This window comes from Malaclemys terrapin, chromosome 15 (assembly GCF_027887155.1).
Source record: "Malaclemys terrapin pileata isolate rMalTer1 chromosome 15, rMalTer1.hap1, whole genome shotgun sequence".
Lineage (NCBI taxonomy): Eukaryota > Metazoa > Chordata > Testudines > Emydidae > Malaclemys > Malaclemys terrapin.
The window spans coordinates 10392539-10416572 of NC_071519.1; the positions used below are offsets into that span (position 1 = coordinate 10392539).

At 51.6% G+C, this 24034-nt stretch overlaps 1 protein-coding gene across 1 annotated transcript; it reads right to left on the reverse strand.

Moving 5' to 3' along the window:
- LOC128823013 (zinc finger protein 345-like) lies at positions 1-24034 on the reverse strand. The gene is made up of 5 exons (XM_054005014.1): positions 23921-24034; positions 21917-21998; positions 17125-17251; positions 1893-2006; positions 1-1560 (listed from the first exon to the last, which is right to left on the reverse strand). Exons 2-5 carry the CDS (start codon positions 21938-21940, stop codon positions 98-100), a joined length of 1728 nt encoding a protein of 575 aa, XP_053860989.1. The 5' UTR covers positions 21941-21998; positions 23921-24034; the 3' UTR covers positions 1-97.

Sequence of the window (24034 nt, forward strand, 5' to 3'; positions counted from 1 at the left end):
GAAGGTTTTCCTGAATTCACATTCATAGGATCTCTGTCGTGTGGATTCTCCAACATCTAGTAAGATCTGAGCTGTGAGTGAAGGTTTTCCCACACTCTCAGCATTCAAAGGGTCTCTCTCCCGTGTGGATTCTCTCATGTCTAGTGAGCTGTGAGCCGCAATTGAAGGCTTTCCCGCACTCACTGCATTTAAAGGGGCGCTCCCCAGTGTGGATTCGCTGATGTTTAATAAGGTTTGAGGTGGAAATGAAGCTTTTCCCACACTCACAGCATTCATAGGGTCTCTCTCCTGTGTGAATTCTCTCATGTCTAGTGACGTCTGAGCTCCTAGTGAAGGTTTTCCCACACTGAGAGCATTCAAAGGGCCTCTCCCCTGTGTGGATTCTTTCATGGGTAGTAAGATCTGAGCTGTGCGTGAAGGTTTTCCCGCACTCACAGCATTCATAAGGTCTCTCCCCCCTGTGCATTCTCTCATGTCTAGTGAGCTTTGAACTGCAACTGAAGGCTTTCCCACACTCACCGCATTTATAGGGACTTTCCCCTGTGTGGATTCTCTCATGTTGAATAAGTTTTGAGCTGGAAATGAAGCTTTTCCCACACTCACAGCATTCATAGGGTCTCTCTCCCGTGTGGATTCTCTCATGTCTAGTAAGGTCTGAGCTCCTAGTGAAGGTTTTCCCGCATTGAGAGCATTGAAAAGGCCTCTCCCCTGTGTGGATTCTCTCATGGGTAGTAAGATCTGACCTGAGAGTGAAGCTTTTCCCACACTCTCTGCATTCATGAGGCCTCTCTCCTGTGTGGATTTTCTCATGTCTAGTGAGCTCGGAGCTGCAATTGAAGGCTTTTCCGCACTCACCACATTCATAGGGCCTCTCCCCTGTGTGGATTGTCTGATGTTGAATAAGGTTTGAGCTGGAAGTGAAGGTTTTCCCACACTCACAGCATTTATAGGGTCTCTCTCCCGTGTGCATTCTCTCATGTCTAATAAGGGATGAGCTCCTAGTGAAGCTTTTCCCACACTGAGAGCACTGAAAGGGCGTCTCCCCCCTGTGCATTCGCTCATGTGTACTAAGATATGAGCTGAGAGTGAAGGTTTTCCCACACTCATGGCATTCATAGGGTTTCTCTCCTGTGTGGATTATCTCATGTCGAGTGAGGTGTGAGATGCGATTGAAGGTTTTCCCGCACTCACAGCATTCATAGAGTTTCTCTCCTGTGTGGATTCTCTGATGTGCAATAAGGGCGGAGCAGTCACTGAAGTTTGCCCCACACTCACTGCATGTATATTTTCTCTTTCCTCTGAGGATTTCCTGCTGGGCTGTGGTTTCTTTGTGGTCCTTGTGAGTTCCCCAAGAGTAAATTACTTTTCCCATTTTCTCCCCTGGTTGGTTTCCTTGCTCACTCTCTGGACTGCGCTGAATCTCAAAGACTTTTCCCTGCTCATGAATCGTGGGCACTTTCTCTTTGGATCTTTGCGATAATGCTCTGTGTGATTCCAATTGCTCAGGATCTTCCTGCAGGGACTTCTGCTCCTCATTCTCACTCACCATCACATCACCTGCTGGGACAGAGAGAGAAACCTGAAACTGGGCTGGACAAGGGAAGACCAACCCAAAATAAGTGCTGGAGAGATGTCAAAAAACAGGAACTCAATTCCCCTAACTCTTCCCCCAAATTCTGCCTTCACATCCCATCCAAATTCTCAGACAGAAGGGAGGAAGCTACTGCCAGGTGTCAGTTAGGATCTGTAGGAAGCCCTGAGCTGTATTTGCCCGGATGATATGACACCTGCTGGGGACACTCCTGAATTGAGAGCTCTCAAGCTCTTTGTGGGGTACCCCAGATTTTTCGCTCGGGCACTTACAGATTCTGAGTTGTTTAAATGTTCCTCACCTGTGCAGGGAGCTCTCAGGATCTCTTTTTCCTCTGAATCCTGGAGGTCTGGGACCCACGTCTCTTCCCCTTGTTCCAGCTGGGAGATGACATCAGGTTTGGAAACTGGAAACCCTGTTCAGATGAAAGAAAACAAGGAGATCAGGTGAATTTATATGACTTTGTCATGAAAAATAATTATTAATTTAAAACCCAGTCCTTAGTAAACCAGTGAAATCCCAGGGCCAGCTCCTCAGGTCCTCAAAGATACAGAACACTATGCTTAAGAGGGATTGAAATACACACATATCTGCTAGGAACACACACAGACAGACACTGTGACAGTCTGTAACCCTGTATTCACTCTTTTGCAAAACTATGATATATTTTGTACAAAGTATGCCTTGTCGGGTATCATTGGAAACTCATAATATGCTGAACATCATTGTCCTGTTAAACTGTGTGTTAAAATAGAAACACTGCATATATAAAGTGTGACAGAGCTCCTTCTCCGCCTCGGTGGTTTCCATGATTCCTCTTAGTGGCGGGCTGGGGTATTCCTCTTCCCCTCAGGATTTCCCCACTGTGACGTTATTGACATGAACTGTGACCGTATAGATTATTGTTGCAACCAAGCTCTTATAATTGCACCAAATCTTGTACAAAGGAGGTCAAGTAAGGTGTCTATGAAAGGTTAGAATTTGCTGGTTATGGTTATGCTGCCTGTAGGTGCATTGTTTTTGTATCTGAAGTTATAAATATTGGCTATGTACTTGTATCTCAATGTGTTTGATTCTAAGTAGTATTAGTGAAGCTTTTGGTCAGCTTCTTGAGAAAGAATTCTTCAGATTAAGTGCCCAATCAAGAAACACTTAACGGACAGTGGACCTTGGGAGACTCCAATCCACATCTGAAGAGCCTTCCTGGAAACGTTCAAAGTAGCACGTGAGCAATGGCTGCTGCCTGCAAACTGAGTCATGCATGGACATGTGACTTGCCCATGTGACCCCAAACTCCATCTTGCTGCTGTGATTTTCCACAATAAGAACAAAGGGGTCCTTCCACATGGCAGAGGATATAAAAGGCTCTGGAAACCCCTCCAGTTTGTCTTCAATCTTGACCTCTGGAGGAACTGTGTTTGAAACTGAAGCTCTGAACATAGGACTGAAAGACCCATCCAAGCGGGGATGTTTGTACTCCAGAGACTTGATTGGTTTAAATCAGCAGTAATCCCATCAAGCCTGAAACAAGCCTGAACTAAGAACTTTGCAATTGTATGTATTTGATCCCATTTAACCAATTTTAATTCTTATCTATATTTCTTCCTTTTTATGAATAAAACTTTAGATTTTAGATTCTAAAGGATTGGCAACAGCGTGATTTGTGGGCAAGATCTGACTGGTATATTGACCTGGGGCTGGGTCCTTAGGGCTCGGGAAAACCTTTTTTCTTTTATTGGGGTATTGGTTTTCATAACCATTCATCCCCATAAGGAGTGGCGCTGGTGGATATACAAGGGAACAGGAGTATCTAAGGGAATTGTTTGTATGACTTCTGGTTAGCCCGTGGGGTAAAACCGAAGTCCTCTGTTTGGGTGGTTTGGTGTGCCTTAGACCCCCAGTCTTGGGCTGTAACTGCCCTGCTCTAAGCAATTTGTCCTGAATTGATACTCTCAGTAGTGTCCCGCCAAAGACGGCATTGTTACACCCATGCCCTTTGGTTTACTGTCCATGCCTTGCCTGAGCAGGGTTCCTCATGGCCTTCTTGATGGGGAAGGAAGAGGGGAGCCTCTTAATCTCTGGTAGCCCCTCCAGGCATAGTGGGGACAGGCCAGATACCCAGTTCAGTCTCTTCCCTCTGGTGGGTTCTCGTCCCTCAAACCTCCAGGACCCGGAAGGGCTGTTTGCCCTGCCCTTTGCCTTTGTACCTGTGGGGTTTCCCGCCTGGTGCTTGTCAGCATCTGCACCACCCAGCTCTCCAGGAGCATGCCTGCCTCCCACAGCTCCTATCGTGCCCTCCTATCTGGCTGGAGGGGAGGCTCTTAACAGGTTTTGGCAGGCCAGTTGATTGGCCCCAGGTGTCTTAATTAACCTGGAGTAACCCCTGTTCAGTTACCAGGGGAAAAGGAACCTGCTTATCCTGGAGCTAATATACTTGCCTTCCACCACTCTCCTGTAACCAGCTGGCCTGACCCCGTCACAAAAGATATAAGATTTTACTGCATGATGTTACAGAAAAAATGTTAGAATTCTGGGGAACACCCGCAGACCAGTTCCTCCGAGACAGCACGGCTAACACGTGGTTAAGAGGCCATTCTCCAGCAGGGGGAAGGCGTGAGGGAGAAATTTACATTCTATCACAGGGAGGACTTGAACCTCACATCGACAACACATGGAGCCTGTCACCACGACTCAGCTGAAAACTAAAGATGTTTCTAGCACAAAGGACTTAATTATAAAAAGAGGTGAGGAAAATACTTGATACTCTCTCTCCTGCCCCTTTTCTCTCTGCTCATGACATCAACTCCTCCTGAAGAACTGAACTTCGGGAGGCAGGGCCCCTGGCTGAAAGGAAACCCAGCCTGTCACAGCATATGGGGAGAGAGAGAGATTTGCTGTGCATCTGTTTCAGCTTGTGAAGTTAGACGTTAGTTTGTGTTTCATCTTTTATTTCTTTTGTAAGCAATTCTGACTTTTACGCCTCATTACTTGTAGTCACTTAAAATCTTTTCTTTCTGTAGTTAATAGATAAAACAATAAAACAACTTTATTGTTGGATTACAGTGTGAGACACTCCGCTTGGGATAACAAGCCTGGTGCCTGTCATTTCCCATGGATGAAGTGACAGACTTTGTATGACCTTGTATTGTTTAGTAATGTGCTGGAGAGTGCAAGACACATTTATGGGGGGAAATCTGGGACTAGAGAATGTGCCGGTATTCCCCTGGGGTGTAATTCACGAGTGGTTGAGTAGCAGCACTCAATACTGTGTCGCTGGGAGCGAGTTACATGCTGGAGAACATGTGCTAGCTGCCCAGGAGTAGCTGTTCTCACAGCAAAGCAGTGTGGAAAGGCATCTCAGGTTGGAGAACTGATGGGGGACAACTGTTCAACAGTCCAGAGTGTACCCTGGGTAATGTCACAGACACACATTATCAAAGAGGGCTCCTAAAACACACAGAAGGTAAATGACTGTCTCAGAAACTGAAGTATCAGAGGGGTAGCCGTGTTAGTCTGAATCTGTAAAAAGCAACAGAGGGTCCTGTGACACCTTTGAGAATAACAGAAGTATTGGGAACATAAGCTTTCGTGGGTAAGAACCTCACTTCTTCAGAAAAGAAGCTTATGCTCCCAATACTTCTGTTAGTCTCAAAGGTGCCACAGGACCCTCAGAAACTGAAGACTCCAGACAGAGGACAAGTCTCCCTGGCTCTGCTTCTTGCTGACAGAGAGGTCCAGAGACAATGCGAGAGTCCTGGGGAAGCTGGGAACAGACAGCCTGGGCTGGTGGGGTTCAGTAGAGAAAGGGGAGGGAGATCACTGAATGCAGGATCTCACCACTGTTAGATGTCAGGATAGCACCTATTGCAGCATTAGGGAATCTAGTGAGTCAGGTGTAATGGGCGGGAGTATGAAAATCCCTGGGTGTGGGGAATGCTGGGAAATCAGCCGCTATAATCCAGGAACAACAGACTCCAATTCCTCTGGACAAGCAGAATGTGAAAAATAAGCATCAGGCCAGGTGACGTCAGGAATGATGGAGCCCAAGATCCAAGGCGCCTGCAGAGAAGAGAGATTGTGGCTATTGCAGATGGTGATGGGGAGCAGGACTCTCGAGATGTTTCACTACCAACCTAGGCCATTTTCACATCCTGGGGGCAATCCAGACCCGTGAGGAGTTGTGTCGTCTGTAATCCTGGGGGAGTTTCAATGTTCTGCTGCTGGAGCTCCCTTGTCTGGATACCCCCAGCCAGCATTCAAGGACACACCGAGTGTCTGTGTGATAAGTGACCCTGGACCAGCAGCTCTGAGACCAGCAGCCTGCTTCTTACACCCCAGGCACACTCTGGATTCTACCAGCCTTGAATACACTTGGCAAGAGTCAGCAACAGCTGAATTCTCCCCAAACCATGTGCTCTGCAATGGCTACTTTGTCCTGAACCGTTCAGAGGAATAATAAGGATTGTTTTCTCCTCAAATGGCCCAGCTTATCACTTCAACTGGAGCTGGCTAGCACTTGAATTCAAAGACAGCACCGGATTCGTTTAGATTAAGAGTAAAACAAGTTTAGAAACAAAAGCATTAAGTTCAGGTATAAAGGTGAGTTCAGGTATAAAGAAAAAAGTCAGAAATGGTTACAAGCAGGTGAAAGTGAAAAATGCTTTCTGGAGACTAGGACTTAACAAAACTACAGTTTTGGCTCAAGGTAAGATTCTTACCACGCTACTTTCCAGCAAGAGGGCAGACCACCCCCTTACTCAATATCTCCCCCAAAGTCCAAAGGGCTTGGTTCCGTTGTCTTCTTAAATGGAAGATAACTTGGGGTTCTCTGCCTCTCTTTTGTGTAGTTCAGTGAACCTTTGAAAGGGAGTTTTCCGAAGGTTCCCCTCCAAAGTAAAGGGCATTCAAGCTGTGAGGATGGAAGCCTGGAATCTAGTGCTGAAGGAAGTTCAATGGTGGTTTCTTCCCCTGCTGGTGTTTGCTAAAATGGAATTTGGTCTGTTCCTGTGATATCCTCCCCCACCATGATGCTGAGTGGTTACCCCTTGTTAGTTTGATGGTTTCTTTTATGTAAATTGCATTCCCATTGTCTCTTAATGTACCTGGAAAGTACCTTCAAGGTAGCAGAACCACCTGCCTTTGTCTAGGGTGTGGTAATTTCAACCCTGGCTGGCAGACACGCTTTAAGAACATTATTTGCAATGTCTGTAATATTGAATTTGTCCTCCATACAAACACCATGCAATAATATCAATGTCATTAGGTTTCTATTGGTATTAGGGCTGCCAATTAATTAAAGTTAACTTGTGCGATAAACTCAAAAAAATTAATCGTGATTAAAAAAGTTAATTGCGATTAATCGCTGTTTTAATCACACTGTTAAAGAACAGAATAACAATTGAAATTTATTAAACATTTTTGGATGTTTTTCTACATTTTCATATATACTGATTTCTAGTACAACACAGAATATAAAGTGTACACTGCTCAGTTAATATTATTTTTGATTACTAATATTTGCACTGTAAAAATGATAAAAGAAATAGTATTTTTCAATTCACCTCATACTGTCGTGCAAGCTCGCTCTTGTAACAGTGCAATTTACAAATGTCGATTTTTTTTGTTACATAACTGCACTCAAAACCAAAACTTTAGAGCCTACAAGTCCACTCAGTCCTATTTCTTATTCAGCTAATCGCTAAGACAGACAAGTTTGTTTACATTTACGGGAGATAATGCTGTCCACTTATTTACGTCTCCAGATAGTGAGTATAGATGTTCACATGGGACTTTTGTAGCCGGCATTGCAAAATATTTACGTGCCAGATATGCTAAACATTTGTGTGCCCTTCATGCTTCCATGCTGACAATGCTCACTAAAAAAATAATGCGTTAATTAAATTTATGACTGAACTCCTTGGGGGAGAATTGTATCAGAGGGGTAGCCATGTTTGTCGCTTTTTACAGATCCAGACTAAGAGTCCTGTGGCACCTTATAGACTAACAGAAGTATTGGAGCATAAGCTTTCGTGGGTGAATACCCACTTCGTCAGACACATGACGAAGTGGGTATTCACCCATGAAAGCTTATGCTCCAATACTTCTGTTAGTCTATAAGGTGCCACAGGACTCTTTGTCGCTTTTGGGGGGGAGAATTCTATGTCTCCAGCTCTGTTTTATCCACATTCTGCCATATATTTCATGTTATAGCAGTCTCGGATGATGACCCAGCTCATGTTGTTCATTTTAAGAACACTTTTACTGCAGATTTGACAAAATGCAAAGAAGATACCAATGTGAGATTTCTAAAGATAGCTACAGCACTCGACCCAAAATTTAAGAATCTGAAGTCCTTCCAAAATCTGAGAGGGACGAGGTGTGGAGCATGCTTTCAGAAGTCTTAAAAGAGCAACACTCCGATGCGGAAATTACAGAACCTCAACCACCGAAAAAGAAAATCAACCTTCTGCTGGTGGCATCTGACTCAGATGATGAAAATGAACATGCATCAGTCTGCACTGCTTTGGATTGTTATCAAGCAGAACCCATCATCAGCCATGTACGCATGTCCTCTGGAATGGTGGTTGAAGCATAAAGGGACATATGAATATTTAGCACATCTGGCATGTAAATATCTTGCGATGCTGGCTACAACACTGCCATGCAAATGCTTGTTCTCCCTTTCAGGTGACAATGTGAACAAGAAGCGGGTAGCATTATCTCCTGCAAATGTAAACAAACTTGTTTGTCTGAGCGAGTGGCTGAACAAGAAATAGAACTGAGTGGACTTGTAGGCTCTAACGTTTTACATTGTTTTATTTTTGAATGCAGTTATTTTTTATGCGTAATTCTACATTTGTATGTTCAACTTCCATGACAAATTGTACTACAGTACTTGAAAAATACTATTTCTTTTGTTTTTTACAGTGCAAATATTTGTAATCAGAAATAAATATAAAGTGATCACTGTACACTTTGAATTCTGTGTTGTAATAGAAATCAATATCTTTGAAAACATAGAAAACATCCAAAAATAGAATGCCGTTTATTTAAGTATTATTTTTAACAGTCTGATTAATCGTGATTAATTTTTTTAATCGCTTGACAGCTCTAATTGCTATCTTAGGCTAGATACACACTACAGATTATGTTGGCATAAATTATGTTACTCTGGGGTGTGAGGACATCACATTCCTGAGCGACGTAAGTTACAGTGACGTGTCGGTGTGGCCGGCGCTGTGTCAGTGGGAAAGCTTCTCCTGCCAACAGAGCTACTGCTGCTCCTGCGGCCTGGAGTAATTAAGTCGATGGGAGAACTCTCTCCTGTTGGTTTAGATCATCCGTAGTGCAGCCATAGCCTTCCATGACACCTTTTAAACACACTACAACCTCAGCGTTACAAACACCAGAGTTATGAACTGACCGGTCAACCATACATGTCATTTAGAATGGGAAATACTCAATCAGGCAGCAGTAAAGACCCCCCCCCCCCAAAACAAATACAGTACTGTACTGTGTTAAATGTAAAATTACTAAAAAAATAAAGGGGAAGTTTTAAAAAAAGATTTGACACAAAAAGGAAAGTGTTTCTGTGCTAGTTTCATTTAAATGAAGATGGTTGAAAGCAGCATTTTCTTCTGCATAATAAAGTTTCAAAGCTGTATTAAGTCAATGTTCGGTTGTAAACATTTGAAAGAAGAACCATAACGATTTGTTCAGAGTTATGAACATTTCAGAGTTACAAACAACCTCCAGTGCTTTTGTGGGTGAAACTTATGTTGGTCAGGGGGGTATTTTTCATACCCCTGACTGACAAAAAGTGTTACCGACAACAGTGCTACTGTAGACATCGTCTAGGTGCTGTGCTAAGTGGATTGGTGATGGGAGGTGTAACTGGTAGGCTGGAATATCTGTGAATCTGAGGCCTGGTCCACACTAACCCCCCATTTCGAACTAAGGTACGCAAATTCAGCTACGTTAATAACATAGCTCAATTCAAAGTACCTTAGTTCGAACTTACCGCGGGTCCAGACGCGGCAGGCAGGCTCCCCTGTCGATGCCGCGTACTCCTGTCGCCGAGCTGGAGTACCGGCGTTGATGGCGAGCACTTCCGGGATCGATTTATCGCGTCTAGACAAGACATGATAAATCGATCCCAGAAGATCGATTGCTTACCGCTGGACCCGGAGGTAAGTGTAGACCTACCCTAAGAGTACTGAAAGCATCTAATGGAACAGGGGCTGGACTCTCCAGGGAGACTCTCAGAGGCCTCAGCGGTTTGAGTGTGTCTATCACTTCCCTATTGAGAATATTTTGGAAGTGCTGTAAAATCCACATGCAGACTCTGGCATGGCCTGCTCTTTACAGTTCTGCCAAGACAGCTCTGTTGCTTAGGGCTGTGAAAAATCACACACTCCCTCCCCCGGACAGCTATACTGGCACAAGGATGAGTGTGGACACAGTCATAGTGGCAAAACATCCACTACAAAACATGAAACAAACTAAATGCCCAGAAACTACTTTTCTGCAGAGCTAAGGTTGCCCGGTGCTGTCTCCTGCTTTTCACCGTATGGTCGGTGGCTAAACTTAAATCTCTGCAAACCAGAAAATGAACAGTAAATATACATGTCTTCTCAGCACTGCCACCTTAACTCTGCTCCCATCCCTGCAGCTGGTAAGAGCCACTGGGAAAGGTTCTCCAAGGGTGGTGCAAAGATTAACAACTGTGACAGACCCAGACCAGTGGGGTACAGGAGTCTGGAAGAGGGCAAATATACTGGTCACTGGATGGTAGTTTTCTGTTCCCAGAGTGACCAGAGCAGGGGCTGCACTAGAGTAATCAGGAACCTGCTAGAACCAGTTAAGGCAGGCAGGCTAATTAGGACACCTGGAGCCAATTAAGAAGAAGCTGCTAGAATCAATTAAGGCAGGCTAAACAGAGCACCTGGGTTTTAAAAGGAGCTCACTTCAGTTTGTGGTGTGAGTGTGAGGCGCTGGGAGCAAGAGCCGCAAGGAGCTGAGAGTGAGAGGGTGTGCTGCTGGAGGACTGAGGAGCACAAGCGTTATCAGATACCAGAAGGAAGGTCCTGTGGTGAGAATAAGGAAGGTGTTTGGAGGAGGCCATGGGGAAGTAGCCCAGGGAGTTGTAACTGTCATGCAGCTGTTACAGGAGGCACTATAGACAGCTGCAGTCCACAGGGCCCTGGGCTGGAACCCGGAGTAGAGGGCGGGCCCGGGTTCCCCCCAAGCCTCCCAATTGACCTGGACTGTGGGTTCTTCCAGAGGGGAAGGTCTCTGGGCTGTTCCCCAACCCACATGGTGAATCTCTGAGGCAAGAAAATCCGCCAATAAGCGCAGGACCCACCAAGATAGAGAAGGAACTTTGTCACATTGGTGTCAGGAGTAGGATCTTGGGGTGCACAGCGTGGCGGAAGGAGGGTGATTTAAAAAAACAAAAAACAAAAACAAAAAAAAAGGGAGAGGGTTTATTTTTTTTCACCACAGTGGATGACGTAGTGCGGGCACTGATACAAGCTACGGTGGCCCAGCAGGAGGCTACCTGTGTCCAGGCAGCCGCCCAACAGGAGGCAGTGCGGCTGCAGCAAGAGACTAATCGCCTGCTGATGGACCAGGCTGCTCAAGACCGAGCTATGTTGCGGGATCTAGTAAACCAGGTAAAGTCCCTTACAAAGCTGAATCGTGTTCATGCTGGGAAGCAGCTCATACGGGCCAGCCATTGGCTGCAGAAAATGACATGGGAGGATGATGTAGAGGCAAACCTTCTGGCCTCTGAGAGGACAGCCTTACGGGAAGCCTGGCCTCGAGATCAGTGGTCTGGCATCCTTGCCCCATTCCTGTGTGGGGAGGCCCAGAAGGCCTACCATGATCTGCCGGAGGCTGCGGCAGACTACCCCCAGCTGAAAGCAGAGATCCTGGCACAAGATCTGGGGTAACGACAGCAGTGCGGGCCCAGCAGTATCACGGTTGGAGGTACCAGGAAGACAAAACCCCGCGGTCCCAATTGTATGACCTCATCTATCTCGCACGAAAGTGGTTGCAAACAGAGTCCTGGAGTCCGGAAGAGATACTAGTGGTTCTGGTCATTGATCGATACGTGAGGGGACTACCACCAGACCTTCGTGCCTGGGTAAGCCAGAACGAACCCTCCACCTATGACGAGGTTGTTGCCCTGGTAGAGAGGTGAAGGACAGCGAGGGAGATGACCCGACCAGTTAAGGAAGAGGCACCCCGGGTTAAACTAGCAGCACCAAGCCCTAAAGTTCGGGTGACTGGGCCAGCAGGAGGGCCCAGGTGGAAAAAGAGAGAGACTGAAGGCCCATCAGAGGCCACAAAGAGTCGGAGCACTGAGGGAGAAGAGGATCGTGATGTTAGACTGCCCAAACCAAGAGACTGAGGAACGCCTAGGGCTCCATACACATGTTATGCCTGCGGGGAGTGGGGACACATAGCTGCACAGTGTCCCAATGCTGAGGACCCTATGCAGTGTAACCTGGGGAACTGGGCAGATCCATGCTCCCTAATCCACCTTGTGGGGGTCTCACTAACCCCACATATGTATACCAGACCAGTGAAACTAAATGGGGTAGGGACCACGGCACTGGTTGATTCGGGGAGTGCTATCACACTTATCTCAGGGAAGCTCGTGACGCGTAGTCAGCGGCTACAGGCTAAACGTACGGGGATAACATGTGTCCATGGGACAGTTAGTTACTACCCCACCATCCCAGTAAAAATTGAGATCCAAGGGAACACTACTGAGGTAGCAGCAGGTGTAGTCCCTAAACTCCCATACCCGGTGCTCATAGGGAGGGACTTCCCAGGTTTTGGAAACTTACTCCCAGTAGAGGGATTGAAGAAAGATGGCGACCCTAAAATTGGTGAGGCATCCACAGCAGACTGTCAACCCCCAATCTTCTCTGAAATATCCCCAGATTTGTTCTCCACTCCCAGACAGAGTAGAAAGACAAAAAGGGAAAGAAGGGCAGCTAAGGCCTTGGGAACCTGAATACGGACCCAAAGCCAGAAGGTCGCTCTCGTAGGTAGGCGGACCCACGCAGCTGAAAAGGAGGCCACGCAGGAGGGAGAAGCACCTGAGTCTGACCCCCACCCTAATGCTTCTGAACCAGTAGAGGCAACAGAGACTGGGCCCCTAGATCTTGGGCAGATTAGCTCCGGGAGAGGAAATTATGGACGGGACCAGGCAGAAGACCCAAGGTATGACAACACTAGGAAGGAAGTGACTGAAATAGATGGGGTCCCGTGGAAGGGAAAACCCAGGGACCAGGACCCTACTTCATATTGAAGAAGGATCTCTTATACCGGTTGTACCAGTACAGGGGCAGAAGGTACAGCAGATCCTCGTACCTCAAAAACACCAGAACGCTGTATTAAGTCTTGCTCATAGTCATCTTTTTGGGGGGCATTTGGGGGTAGAGAAGACCCTGGCACGAGTCCTACAACGGTTCTTCTGGCCCGGAGTACATGAAGAAGTGCGGAGGTACTGTGCCTCAGGCCCGGAGTGTTAGCTGCACAGTCCCTGTCCCCACTTGAGGGCACCTTTAGTACCCCTTCCCATCATAGAGGTCCCCTTCGAGCAAATAGCCATGGACCTAGGGGGACCCCTGGAGAAGACGGCTCGGGGCCACCAATATATACTTGCTGTTTTGGACTATGCTACTCGCTACCAAGAAGCCGTCCCCCTGCGGAACACAGCCTCTAAAACTATAGCCAAAGAGCTGGTGGGGATCTTTGCCCAAATGGAGCTACCGAAGGAGATATTAACCGACCAAGGAACCCCATTTATGTCGAAGCTAATGAATGACCTCTGTACGCTGCTCCATATACATACCCTGAGAACTTCTGTCTACCATCCGCAGACTGATGGGTTGGTAGAAAGGTTTAACTGAACCCTCAAGGCTATGATAAGGAAGGTGGTAAGTCGGGACGGGAAGGATTGGGACACCCTACTACCCTACCTTATGTTCGCTATCCGGGAGGTACTTCAGACCTCAACTGGGTTTTCTCCCTTCGAGTTATTATACGGGCGTCACCCCCGTGGCATACTAGATATCGCCAAAGAGATCTGGGAAGAGGAACCCAATGAGGAGAGAAATATAATAGAGCATGTAATGCAGATGCGAGACCGGATAGCCCAGGTTACCCCTATTGTATGGGAACATTTGGAGAAGGCACAGGAGGCCCAGCGAACCCATTACAATCGCCAGGCAAAAATGCGACAGTTCCAACCAGGGGATCAGGTTATGGTGTTGGTACCCACAGCAGAAAGCAAGCTTCTGGCCCAATGGCAGGGACCCTATGAGGTGGTTGAACCCGTGGGGGAAGTAACCTACAAGGTGCAACAGCCTGGACGCAGAAAACAAGAACAGATTTATCATGTTAACCTTCTGAAACCTTGGCATGCACAAGAGGCATGCACAACGGTCCAAGAAGACCTAACCCAGGAAAACAAGCCTTCCAAACGGGTGAGAATGTCTCCCGATTTAACACCAGACCAGAAGAATGAGGTGTCTGAGATGATCTTCCGGAACCAAGATGTGTTCTCGACAAAACCGGGTCAAACAACCGAGACATATTACCACATCGTCACGAACCCTGGGGCCAGAGTAATAATCAGGCCCTATCGGGTGCCAGCAGCAAAAAGGGAGGAAATAAAAGCAGAAGTAAAAAAAAATGCTGGAGTTAGGGATCATCGAAGAATCCCACAGTCAGTGGTCCAGCCCAATCGTGCTGGTGCCCAAACCTGATGGCACCACAAGATTTTGCAACGACTTCCGGCGACTAAACGAAGTATCCCAGTTCGACGCGTACCCCATACCTCGCATAGATGAGCTAGTGGACCGTCTGGGTAATGCCCGGTACTTGACTACCCTAGACTTGACAAAGGGGTACTGGCAGATTCCCCTTGCAGAAGACGCAAAGGAAAAGACTGCGTTCTCTACACCAGAGGGTCTTTTTCAATATACTGTCCTACCTTTTGGACTACATGGGGCCCCAGCTACCTTCCAGCGCCTCATGGACAAGCTATTACGCCCACATAACAGTTATGCTGCTGCCTACTTGGACGATGTGGTCATTCATACCCCAAACTGGGAAACCCACCTGGAGAAGGTGGAGGCAGTCCTCGATACCTTCAGGCGAGCTGGCCTTACAGCAAACCCTGCCAAGTGCGCTGTGGGGTTTACAGAGGCCAAATATCTTGGTTACATTGTGGGAAAAGGTTTGGTAAAACCCCAAGTGAACAAGTTAGAGGCCATCTAAAATTGGCCCCGACCAAGTCGCAAGAAACAAGTCCGGGCGTTCCTAGGTGTGGTGGGGTATTACCGACCATTTATCCCCCACTTTGCCACAAGGGCAAACCCCCTGACAGACCTAGTGAAAGCCCATGGACCTGATCTGGTGAGATGGTCTGATGCAGCAGAGGAAGCATTCACAGACCTACGAACTGCCCTCTGCAGTAACCCTGTACTGATAGCCCCTGATTTCACCAAGGAGTTTATCCTGCAGACGGATGCATCGGAAGTAGGGTTGGGGGCCGTTCTATCACAGATGGTCAGGGAGGAGGAACACCCAATTCTATACCTCAGTCGGAAACTCCTTCCAAGGGAACAAAAATATGCAGTGGTGGAGAGAGAATGCCTCGCTGTAAAATGGGCCATGGAAACATTGCGCTACTACCTGCTCGGGCACAGATTTGTCCTTGTGACTGACCATGCCCCTCTTCAATGGATGCAGTGGAACCAGGAGAAGAACACAAGGGTGACCAGGTGGTTCTTATCCCTTCAACCTTTCCAGTTCCGTGTGCAACACAGAGCAGGGAGCCGTCATGGCAACGTCTATGGCTTGTCACGTGTGCACTGTCTGGCATCCCAAGCTGCCCAACCCCTTGGCGTTGAGCAGGGGGGAGGGATATGTGACAGACCCAGAGCAGTGGGGTACAGGAGTCTGGTAGAGGGCAAATATACTGGTCACTGGATGAGTAGTTTTCTGTTCCCTGAGTGACCAGAGCAGGGGCTGCACTAGAGTAATCAGGAACTTGCTAGAACCAGTTAAGGCAGGCAGGCTAATTAGGACACTTGGAGCCAATTAAGAAGAAGCTGCTAGAATCAATTAAGGCAGGCTAATCAGGGCACCTGGGTTTTAAAAGGAGCTCACTTCAGTTTGTGGTGGGAGTGTGAGGAGCTGGGAGCAGGAGGCGCAAGGAGCTGAGAGGGTGAGGGTGTGCTGCTGGAGGACTGAGGAACACAAGTGTTATCAGATACCAGGAGGAAGGTCCTGTGGTGAGAAAAAGGAAGGTGTTTGGAGGAGGCCATGGGGAAGTAGCCCAGGGAGTTGTAGCTGTCACGCAGCTGTTACAGGAGGCACTATAGACAGCTGCAGTCCACAGGGCCCTGGACTGGAACCTGGAGTAGACGGCGGGCCTGGGTTCCCCGCAAACCTCCCAATTGACCTGGACTGTGGGTTCTTCCAGAGGGGAAGGTCTCTGGGCTGTTCCCCAACCCACATGGTGAATCTCTGAGGCAAGACAATCTGCCAATAAGCGCAGGACCCACCAAGATAGAGGAGGAACTTTGTCACACAACCTACCCCAGGCCCTGGGGTATTTGCCATCTGTTCAGGACTTCACATCAAGGCTGGATGTCTTTCTGAAAATGATTTAGTCAAACACAAGGTGTCCAGCTCAGTACAGCACTAACTGAAAGAAATTCTACAGTCTGTGATACAGGAGATCAGTCTAGACGACCAAGTCATCCCTTCGGGGCTTAAAAATCTATGAATCCATAACAGATACAAGGAAGGAGAAAGAACGTGCCATTGTTTGTGTTGTGTTTCACAGAGTGGAACACCAGCATTTATCTGAACGCCCTGCAGCTGTGTGCACTGGGTCAGCTGTAGCTGTAGTCGGATGGTGAAGGGAGCAGTTGGAGCAGCCCGGTAGAGCTGTGACTGTGGTATGCAGAGAGGTGCAGGTGAACCCCGTGGAACTGAGTTTGCCCCATTTCAGTGCTCAGTGTTGTAGGTTGTGTCATTAAAGGCGCACAAGAGGGAGTTCTTGCCCTGAGGATTGTCAGCGCTCTGGTGGGATAGACGCTAGTGGTCTCCAGGGCTCAGTGAGGGGCAAGTGCAGGTAACGACTCTGAAGAAATCCTCACGGTGAGCGTAGGGGAGTGGGATCATTTTGCAAGTCGGAGCTGGTTTGCGTGGAGGAGGATCCGTGTTTCAGTGAAGGCCGGGGTTGGAAGGTTCTGTCCATTGTGCGGGATCCAAACCCCAGTTTCACCGTAAAACCAGAAGGTATTTGACCGTGTGCCAAACTGCTCCTGTGCTCTGTTCCCGCAGTGTTGTGTAGCGGGGAGGGCAGACAGCTAGTTTGTGTGTCACTGGCATGTGGGGTGATGCTGAAACTGGGCAGCGTAATGGTTACACTATAGGGGTGATGTGAACCTTAATTAGTCACTTCCCCTTCTAAGAACCGAGGGGACGGGAATCCTTACCCAGCGAGGTCACATTCTCATAGTTCTCCTGCATGACGGCTCTGTAGAGGGCTCTTGGAGGGGGGTCCAGCAGAGACCCCTCTTCTCTGGTGAAATACACAGCCACCTCCTCGAAGGTCACCGGCCCCTGAAAGAGCAAGAGTCCACCACTCAGTACCTGCTGCCCCACTCACAGCCCCACTATTCGTGGGGGAGAGGAGCCAATCAAATGGAAGCTCTGGATGGTTTGGCATCAACAGTCCCACCTCCACACCACTCAGAGCATCCAGGAACCACCAGGGTGAGGGGACAGAGAGAGCCCCTTGTCTCTCCCAGCAGATCCATCACACAGCTACTAGCCACAGACTGATACAGGAGGTGGATCCCCTAGCAGGGTGCAAGGAGAACTCCGGGGAAGGAAGCCCAACACGCTCCTTGTTGTGAGGAGTTGGATATAAGAGGAGAGACGTGTCCCCTCTGCCTCACGCGTAGGTGCCCCCTTCATCTCTCAGTAGCCAGTGGTTAGTCGGGTCAGGCTCCAGCACTGGGAGTGTGGTTCTTTTTCCTAACTCCAGCTAGGCAGGTTGTTTCCTGTTCCACAGATTAGGGCGTTTCCACCTCCGAACCCCAAGCGTCTGTGTAGCGAGACCCAGTGCTATCCTGGCCAGACGAACTCCAGAGCTCACCTCTGGAGCCAGGCCAGGATACACGGGGCTGGGCTCAGAGCATGGACAGGACCAGCGGGTTGAGCATCAGTGTCCTCCCCCGTAGGGAAAGGCACGGAGCAGTCACATCCACCTCCGCAGCCACTCAGAGAAGGGGAGACACAAAAACTGCCCCCCGAGGGTCACCCAAGGGAAGGGGGAATGAGACGACCCTGGGGGCGGCAGCGGTATGGGAGGTGGAGGGGAGAGAGACGGAGAATGCGACAGAGCCAGGAGTGCGAACGGGATCAGGAGCAGAGGCAGAGATGGGGTCAGTGTCCCCAGCGGGCAGCACCTCTCGACGGCGTTCAGGGGCCGAGGGTACAGGGAGAGGAAGGGGGCCCTCAACGACGCCGAGTCTGGGCACCGCAAGTTCAGCACCCGTAACCACGGTGTCAGGCAGGATGGCATCTGCAATTGGCCCCCGTTGGGAGGAAAGGCAGCACTTCGCCTCGGAGGGGTGCACCCAAGGGCTCTGGGCCCGCTCACTCGGCACTGTCCGTTGCCACAAGGGGCGTTGCTTGGTGCCATCTGTGGCTGGGCAGATGGACGAGCCCAGGAACACCCCAGGGCTGAGAGTGGAGGTAGGGGAGGGAGAGGAGGAGGCAGCGTGACTAATCCTCCCCCCACATCGAGGCCTCTGGCAAGGGGGCGTCCTCCCGCTGGGTGACCGGGGTCACACCCAAGGCCTCCATCTCCTGAAAACTGGAGCGAAAATCTCCCCCCGCTGCCCCAGACTCCTTCCCGCCAGCAACCGAAGGGGGCACAGATGACGAGGGGGCGGGAGGGGCTCCATCCGAGGCCCCCCAGGGAGGGACTCCAGGAGGAGGGCGGTGCCGTTCCCCACGGCATCCTCAGCTGGCTCCCCCTGCTGGGCCCTATGACGGGGTGGGACGGACGGCTCGGCAGTAGCGGCCCCTCTCAGTCTTGCAGGGGTCCCCTCCCTCTCCGCGTCAAGGCAGGTGGTGAGCCTGGGCCTTGCGTTTGACGCATTCCCCTGTCTGAGCTCCCAGCCCTCCAAGGTGGAGGCAGAGGGCTGAACAACAGGGTGGAGCCGGGGGGAAGGGATACCTCCCCCGTAGTGGGCCCTCTCCCATGCCCGGCAGCAGCCCTGCTGTCCTCTCCTCCATGGGCCCCACTGCACTGCGTCCGACGGAGGTGGGGCCCACCCTCTCGTCTGGGCATGATGGGGGGGTCACCCCCGGGGCCTGAGTGCGAGCAAGGACAGAAGGAGGAGAGGCGACTATGGGAGCCGGGCCATCAGGGTCGTCAGTGATGACAGGGTCGGCACCCTCCCGGGTATCGGTGGTCCCAGGCACCCCTCCGTGCCGGGGGCAGTCCCTCCGGACATGGCAGAGGGAGCACTGGGCCTCCCCCGAAGAGCAGAGAACCCGGTAATGGGCACTATGGTGGGACACCAGAAAGGACCCCTCTAGCGTGGCTCTGGAGCTGCCGGTGGAAGGACAGAACGTGACAGAGGGCGGGGTCCTTCCAGCCCCAGGGGAGAGGGCTGATGACAGAAAGGGGTCTCCCCAGGGTGGAGAGGAAGGGCAGTAGGGCAGCATGGGGCAGTAAGGGTGGGATGGAGGTAAAATCCACCCGCACACCCAGGTCTTCCAGGGGCTCAATGGGAACATATACGCCCCCCACCGCCAGGCCCTTCCCCACCGCCTCCTAGGCAGTGGCCTCCGACGCCAGGAAGACAACGACCTTCCTGTACATCTTGGAGGCCGCCACCGCCGCCGTGGGCCCCACCACCCGCACTAACGCCTGCACGTAGGTCTGCACATGGGGAGAGGCCAGCACCAGGAGGATACGGACGCCAGGCTCCCTGCTTAGAGTGGGAAAGGGGCCCCGGCCGCCAGGGATGGAACTGGATGCGGCAGGTGAAGTAGTGGCGTGTGGAGGGGCTGCAGCCACCTGGGCGTATGCTCTGGGGTCAAGGGAGGGACACCCCCAGAGCTGGTGGAGGGAATAGCAGGAGAAGGGGGGTCCCATGGTGGATGATGGGGGGGGTTTTACCTTCCAAATGTGGCTCTTGCCCTTTTTCTTCTCTGGGCCCTTTTTACTGGCCAAGGGGGCTCCCCCGAAACTGGAGGGGGCAGGGGTCACGGCAGCCTCAGAGTCTGTTCTCGTGTCCACCGGTGGCGCCCCCTATCGGGGCGATAGCAGAGGGGCAGGCGGTGGTGGTGGAGAGGTTAGCAGCAGGGAGAGATGGGGAAGCTGGCAGGAGGGGGCCCACCCACACTCTCCCCCGCCATTCTGGGAAGGGGCAGCACCAGTTGGGGGGGGGGGGGGAGATGGAGGGAGTGGGGGAAGGGGAAAGGCCAACCACTCCTCCCCGCTAGGCTGCGGGCAGGGCAGGAAGGTGCCAATGGAGGGGGGGCTCGGGGACGCCGATCAAGGCGGGGCAGGGAGGGGGTACCTGCTCCTCCAGCTGCACTGGGAAGGGGAGGGACCACAATACCAATGGGGGAGGGCGCAGTGAACGGGAGAGGCCGCAATGTAAAAAAGGGAAAGGGGCACAAGTGCTTAGGGAGGGAACGTGGCGCACACAGCCGGGGAGTGAGCGAGGAGGGAGCAGTGCAGGAAAAGGGGAAGGGAGCAGACTGAAGACAGGCTGGGGGCAGGACAGGCAAACGAACACAAACTCCCAAGGGGTCAAGGCGGAAGGAGGGTGGGGGGGAGGAAAATGGATAGTAAGGGGCAGGAGGGGCAGGCAGCAAGGGGAAGGGGGGCAAACTGCTGCAGGGAGGCTGGTGGGCAAGCAGAGCTGGGGAGCCCACTGGCCAAACAGAGCTGGGGAAGGCAGGGCCAGTCCGAGGGGGGTGGGGAAGGCCGTGAAGGAAGCAGCTGTGTCGAGGGGCGAAGAGCTGGTCCAGAGGGTAGGTGGGGGTGGTGAGGGGGGGGAGGGCTCCACGCCCCCTCCCCACAACACCAGGAGCTCTCACCAGCACAGGAGCAGAGATGGAAGAGTCCCTCAGTCCCGCAACAAACCCCCTCCCGTGTCCTGCAGCCGTCCTGTGACTCCTCCTCACCCACAGCAGCAGGCAGCCAGGAGACCCCAGTGAGGGTGGTGGAGCCTCACGTCCCTCCGGAGGGCAGGGCAGGCCAGCCAGCGGCAGCCAGGGAGCGCTCCCGCCAGCAGGACAGCCAGAAAGAACTGACCAGGCACTGCAGTGGGGCGGAGGGGGCTCCCGCTGACCCAGCGGTGGATCGGGGGAACTGGAGGTATAAAAGGCCCAGCCCCTAGCTAAGCTGAAGCTGAGACAGATGCATCCTGGTAGCTCCAGGCTGCGGCTTTGCTGGAGCCAAGACACACCCTGCTCCCGGAGGAACCCGGGGACCTGCCGTGACTGCCACTGGCTACCGACCCCAGGCAGACAGGCCCGCCGCTGACCCAGGTACGCCCCGAGGGGAGGGGAGGGAGGAAGTGGCCCGGGGCAGCGTGAAGCGCGGTCAGCGTACTGCGGCTGGACTCCCTGCTGACCCAGCGGCAGATCACTCCACCACTGTTAGGCCCTGGGCTGGGACTGGTGGAGTCGGGTAGGCCCCAGGCCCCCCACCGCTGGGGTGGCAGCCTGCCCACCGTAGGCCAGTGTTCACCTGCCAAAGCCAGGGTGCTAGACTGTTCACCACTCCACCCTGCCTTAGGGTTGGGGCCTTGGACTAATGGTGCCCGCCTTGCCTGAGGCCTGGGCCCCTAAAGCGTTGTCTGCTCTGCCCCACCTAAGGGCCAAGAGCCCACAGACTCCAGGGGGCCCTGCTCCTGCCTGAGGATCAGAACCCTGATACTGACAGGGGTTTTGCCTGTTAGGGTGGTCAGGACACTGCTAATTCCCCTGAGACGAGGCAGGTGCTGCGGCCTCCCTCCGACCCAGAAGGGGAGGGACGATTACACCACCACTACAGTCTGTTCCTGGAATCTAAACCACTCATTAAACAGATCCCAGCAGGTTTCCACCCCGGCCTCCTCCCTTCCCCACCCTGTGTATTTCCTGCCCTGCTCCAACCTCTGAACCAGACTGCACAAACCTTCCCACCTCCTGTGTATTTGCTGCCCCCTCCCTCCTGCAGGAACCCACCAGCAACCCCCCAATAATCCCTACCTGGACTAGCTCCTCTGCAGCCATTTCCCTTCCCTGTCCCAAGGGAGGCTGGGATCAGCTGGAGCGAAACGTGGGCGTCATTCTGCAGCCTGGCAGGGCGAGAAGGGAAGTTGTGGAGGTTTCAGAACAGACTTTAGTTCATTTCACATCACGATTCCCTCAGGCCCTTTCCCTGCAGACAGACAACCCAGATTCTGTCATGCTGGGAACATGTATGATCGCTTTATTGCCGTGTAGACCTGGCCGCTCCTGCCAGGCAAAGCCCACACAGTTTTAAGCCCCCAGAAAAGAGCAGAACCAAAGGAGTCACTTTGGGGCATTACCCCGACACTGACCCTTGAGCCATGCACACCCCAGCTGGGGGGATATGGAGTCAGGAACTGGCTTTTCTTCTCCCAGATCACAATGGAGGCTGCAGCCTCTGATCCAGGAAGCTGAATCCCAATACCCAGGACAGAGAGTTTGAGCCGCCTTCCCTCTTTTAGCAACAAGCAGAACCCTGTGGTAAGAGCAGCTAATGAAACCCCCTCATGAGAGGGACAATTGTTCATGTCACTCCTTGTCTTTTCTTGCAGTGACTCCGGATTAACACTGGTCTCAATGACACCAGAAGCACAGTTCAGAAAGGATGAGGCCAGAATCCTCTTCAGCAGATCACTGTGTGGGACTCCTAACCCCCTTCCCACCTCCCTCCCCCCCCCAGATCTAGGACAAGGACTCAGGGCAAGAATTTTCCCACAGAACCAGAAGTTCCTGCAGTTTTCCAGAGGGAAGAGAAGCAAAAATCTGCTGGTAGTTTCACCTCTCAGTGTCTGATAAGTGGATAGAAAGTTATCACCAGCCTCTGCTGGCCACTCACACAGGCAGAGGGAGCCCCTGGGGGGTACATCTTTAATGGGAGAATGGAGGGCCAAAACACTGAAGACATGTCCATGCCCTGTCACTAGCAAATAGCAGCCACCATGGATCCATCCCAGAGGTGGCTGCATCTTAGCACTGTGGGAAGCAGCCTCTCATGGTGACCCTTTGTCATGGGGTTTGGGATACTTCTGGAGCCACGCTGCACTCAGAGAGACCTCCTCATCCCGTGCCAGCTGGAGAAAAGAAAAGGGTCCAGCCAACTCTCCTGTTACCAGCTGGGAACCACTGATCCCCAAACAGGGGGAGGCCTCTGGCTTTGACGTGTATTAAATATGTGGCTGGTCTCTTTCATCAGCAAACCTTTTAACAGAGATAAAGGCGGGGACAAATGATTCTCAAAGGAGAGGAGGAAGATGATCCTTGTGCAATTTAACCCTCTTAAACCTCCAGGATTTGTAATTGCCATTTGATAATGACATTGAAAGAGGCAAACCTGAGATCTGAGTCCATGTTCAGAAATGGAAGAGAAAAGGCAGAAATGTGAGGAATGTGGGTCTAGTTTTGTAAATTTGAGAAAAGTGACAAATGCGGGGGGGTGATGTCAGTGGTGGAGATGAGGTGAAAGCTGAACATGTTTCCCATCAGTAACTGACGAGTGAAGAGAGACAAGGGGGCGACATGGGCACAGATTTGAGACCCGGGTTGGAGAATCGGGGGAGGGTCCATCTGGGGTTGTTGGTATTTGATAATCAGAGCGGGGGGGGGGGATCTCGGGGCACGTTCAGTCCGGGACAGACACCGGGAGACAAGGGGGATATTCGAGGTTTGGATCCAACCCGTGAGACGGGCGGAGAAAAGCGGGTCCCAGACTCGGGATCTGCTCCCAGGGCAGGAACCGGGAGGGCCCCGTGGGTCGGGGTTTGTAACGGGGGAGGGGGGTGACCCGGGGGGGGGGGAGTGGCACAAACAGGAACTGGATCCGATTAACTCCCCCCGGGGATTTCCTGCTGCCCCGAGACAGTCCAACATCCCCCCCCCGCGACTCCGGCTCCGCCCCCCGCACTCCGTCACTCCTCCCGCCCCACAGGGGACCCCACTGCCAGGCCTCGCTCTCTGCCCCGCCCCCCCCCGGCCCGCACTGACCCGGCTCCGGCTCCCCCCGGCCCGGGAAGAAAAGGGGGGGATCCGAGGCGGGCAGCAGAGGCCGGAAGTGACGCACCCGCGGGTCCGGCGCGAGGCGGTTCCGTTAGGACGGTT

What these genes read in the sequence shown, in the direction of transcription:
- LOC128823013 (XM_054005014.1), bottom strand. Translation starts at nt 21,940, where the DNA reads ATGGCTGCAGAGGAGCTAGTCCAG. An exon ending in CTGCAGAGGAGCTAGTCCAG is followed by an intron (nt 17,252 to 21,916) that starts GTAGGGATTATT and finishes TTGCTCTTTCAG; the next exon opens with GGGCCGGTGACCTTCGAGGA. An exon ending in CCTGAGAGCTCCCTGCACAG is followed by an intron (nt 1,561 to 1,892) that starts GTGAGGAACATT and finishes TCTCTGTCCCAG; the next exon opens with CAGGTGATGTGATGGTGAGT.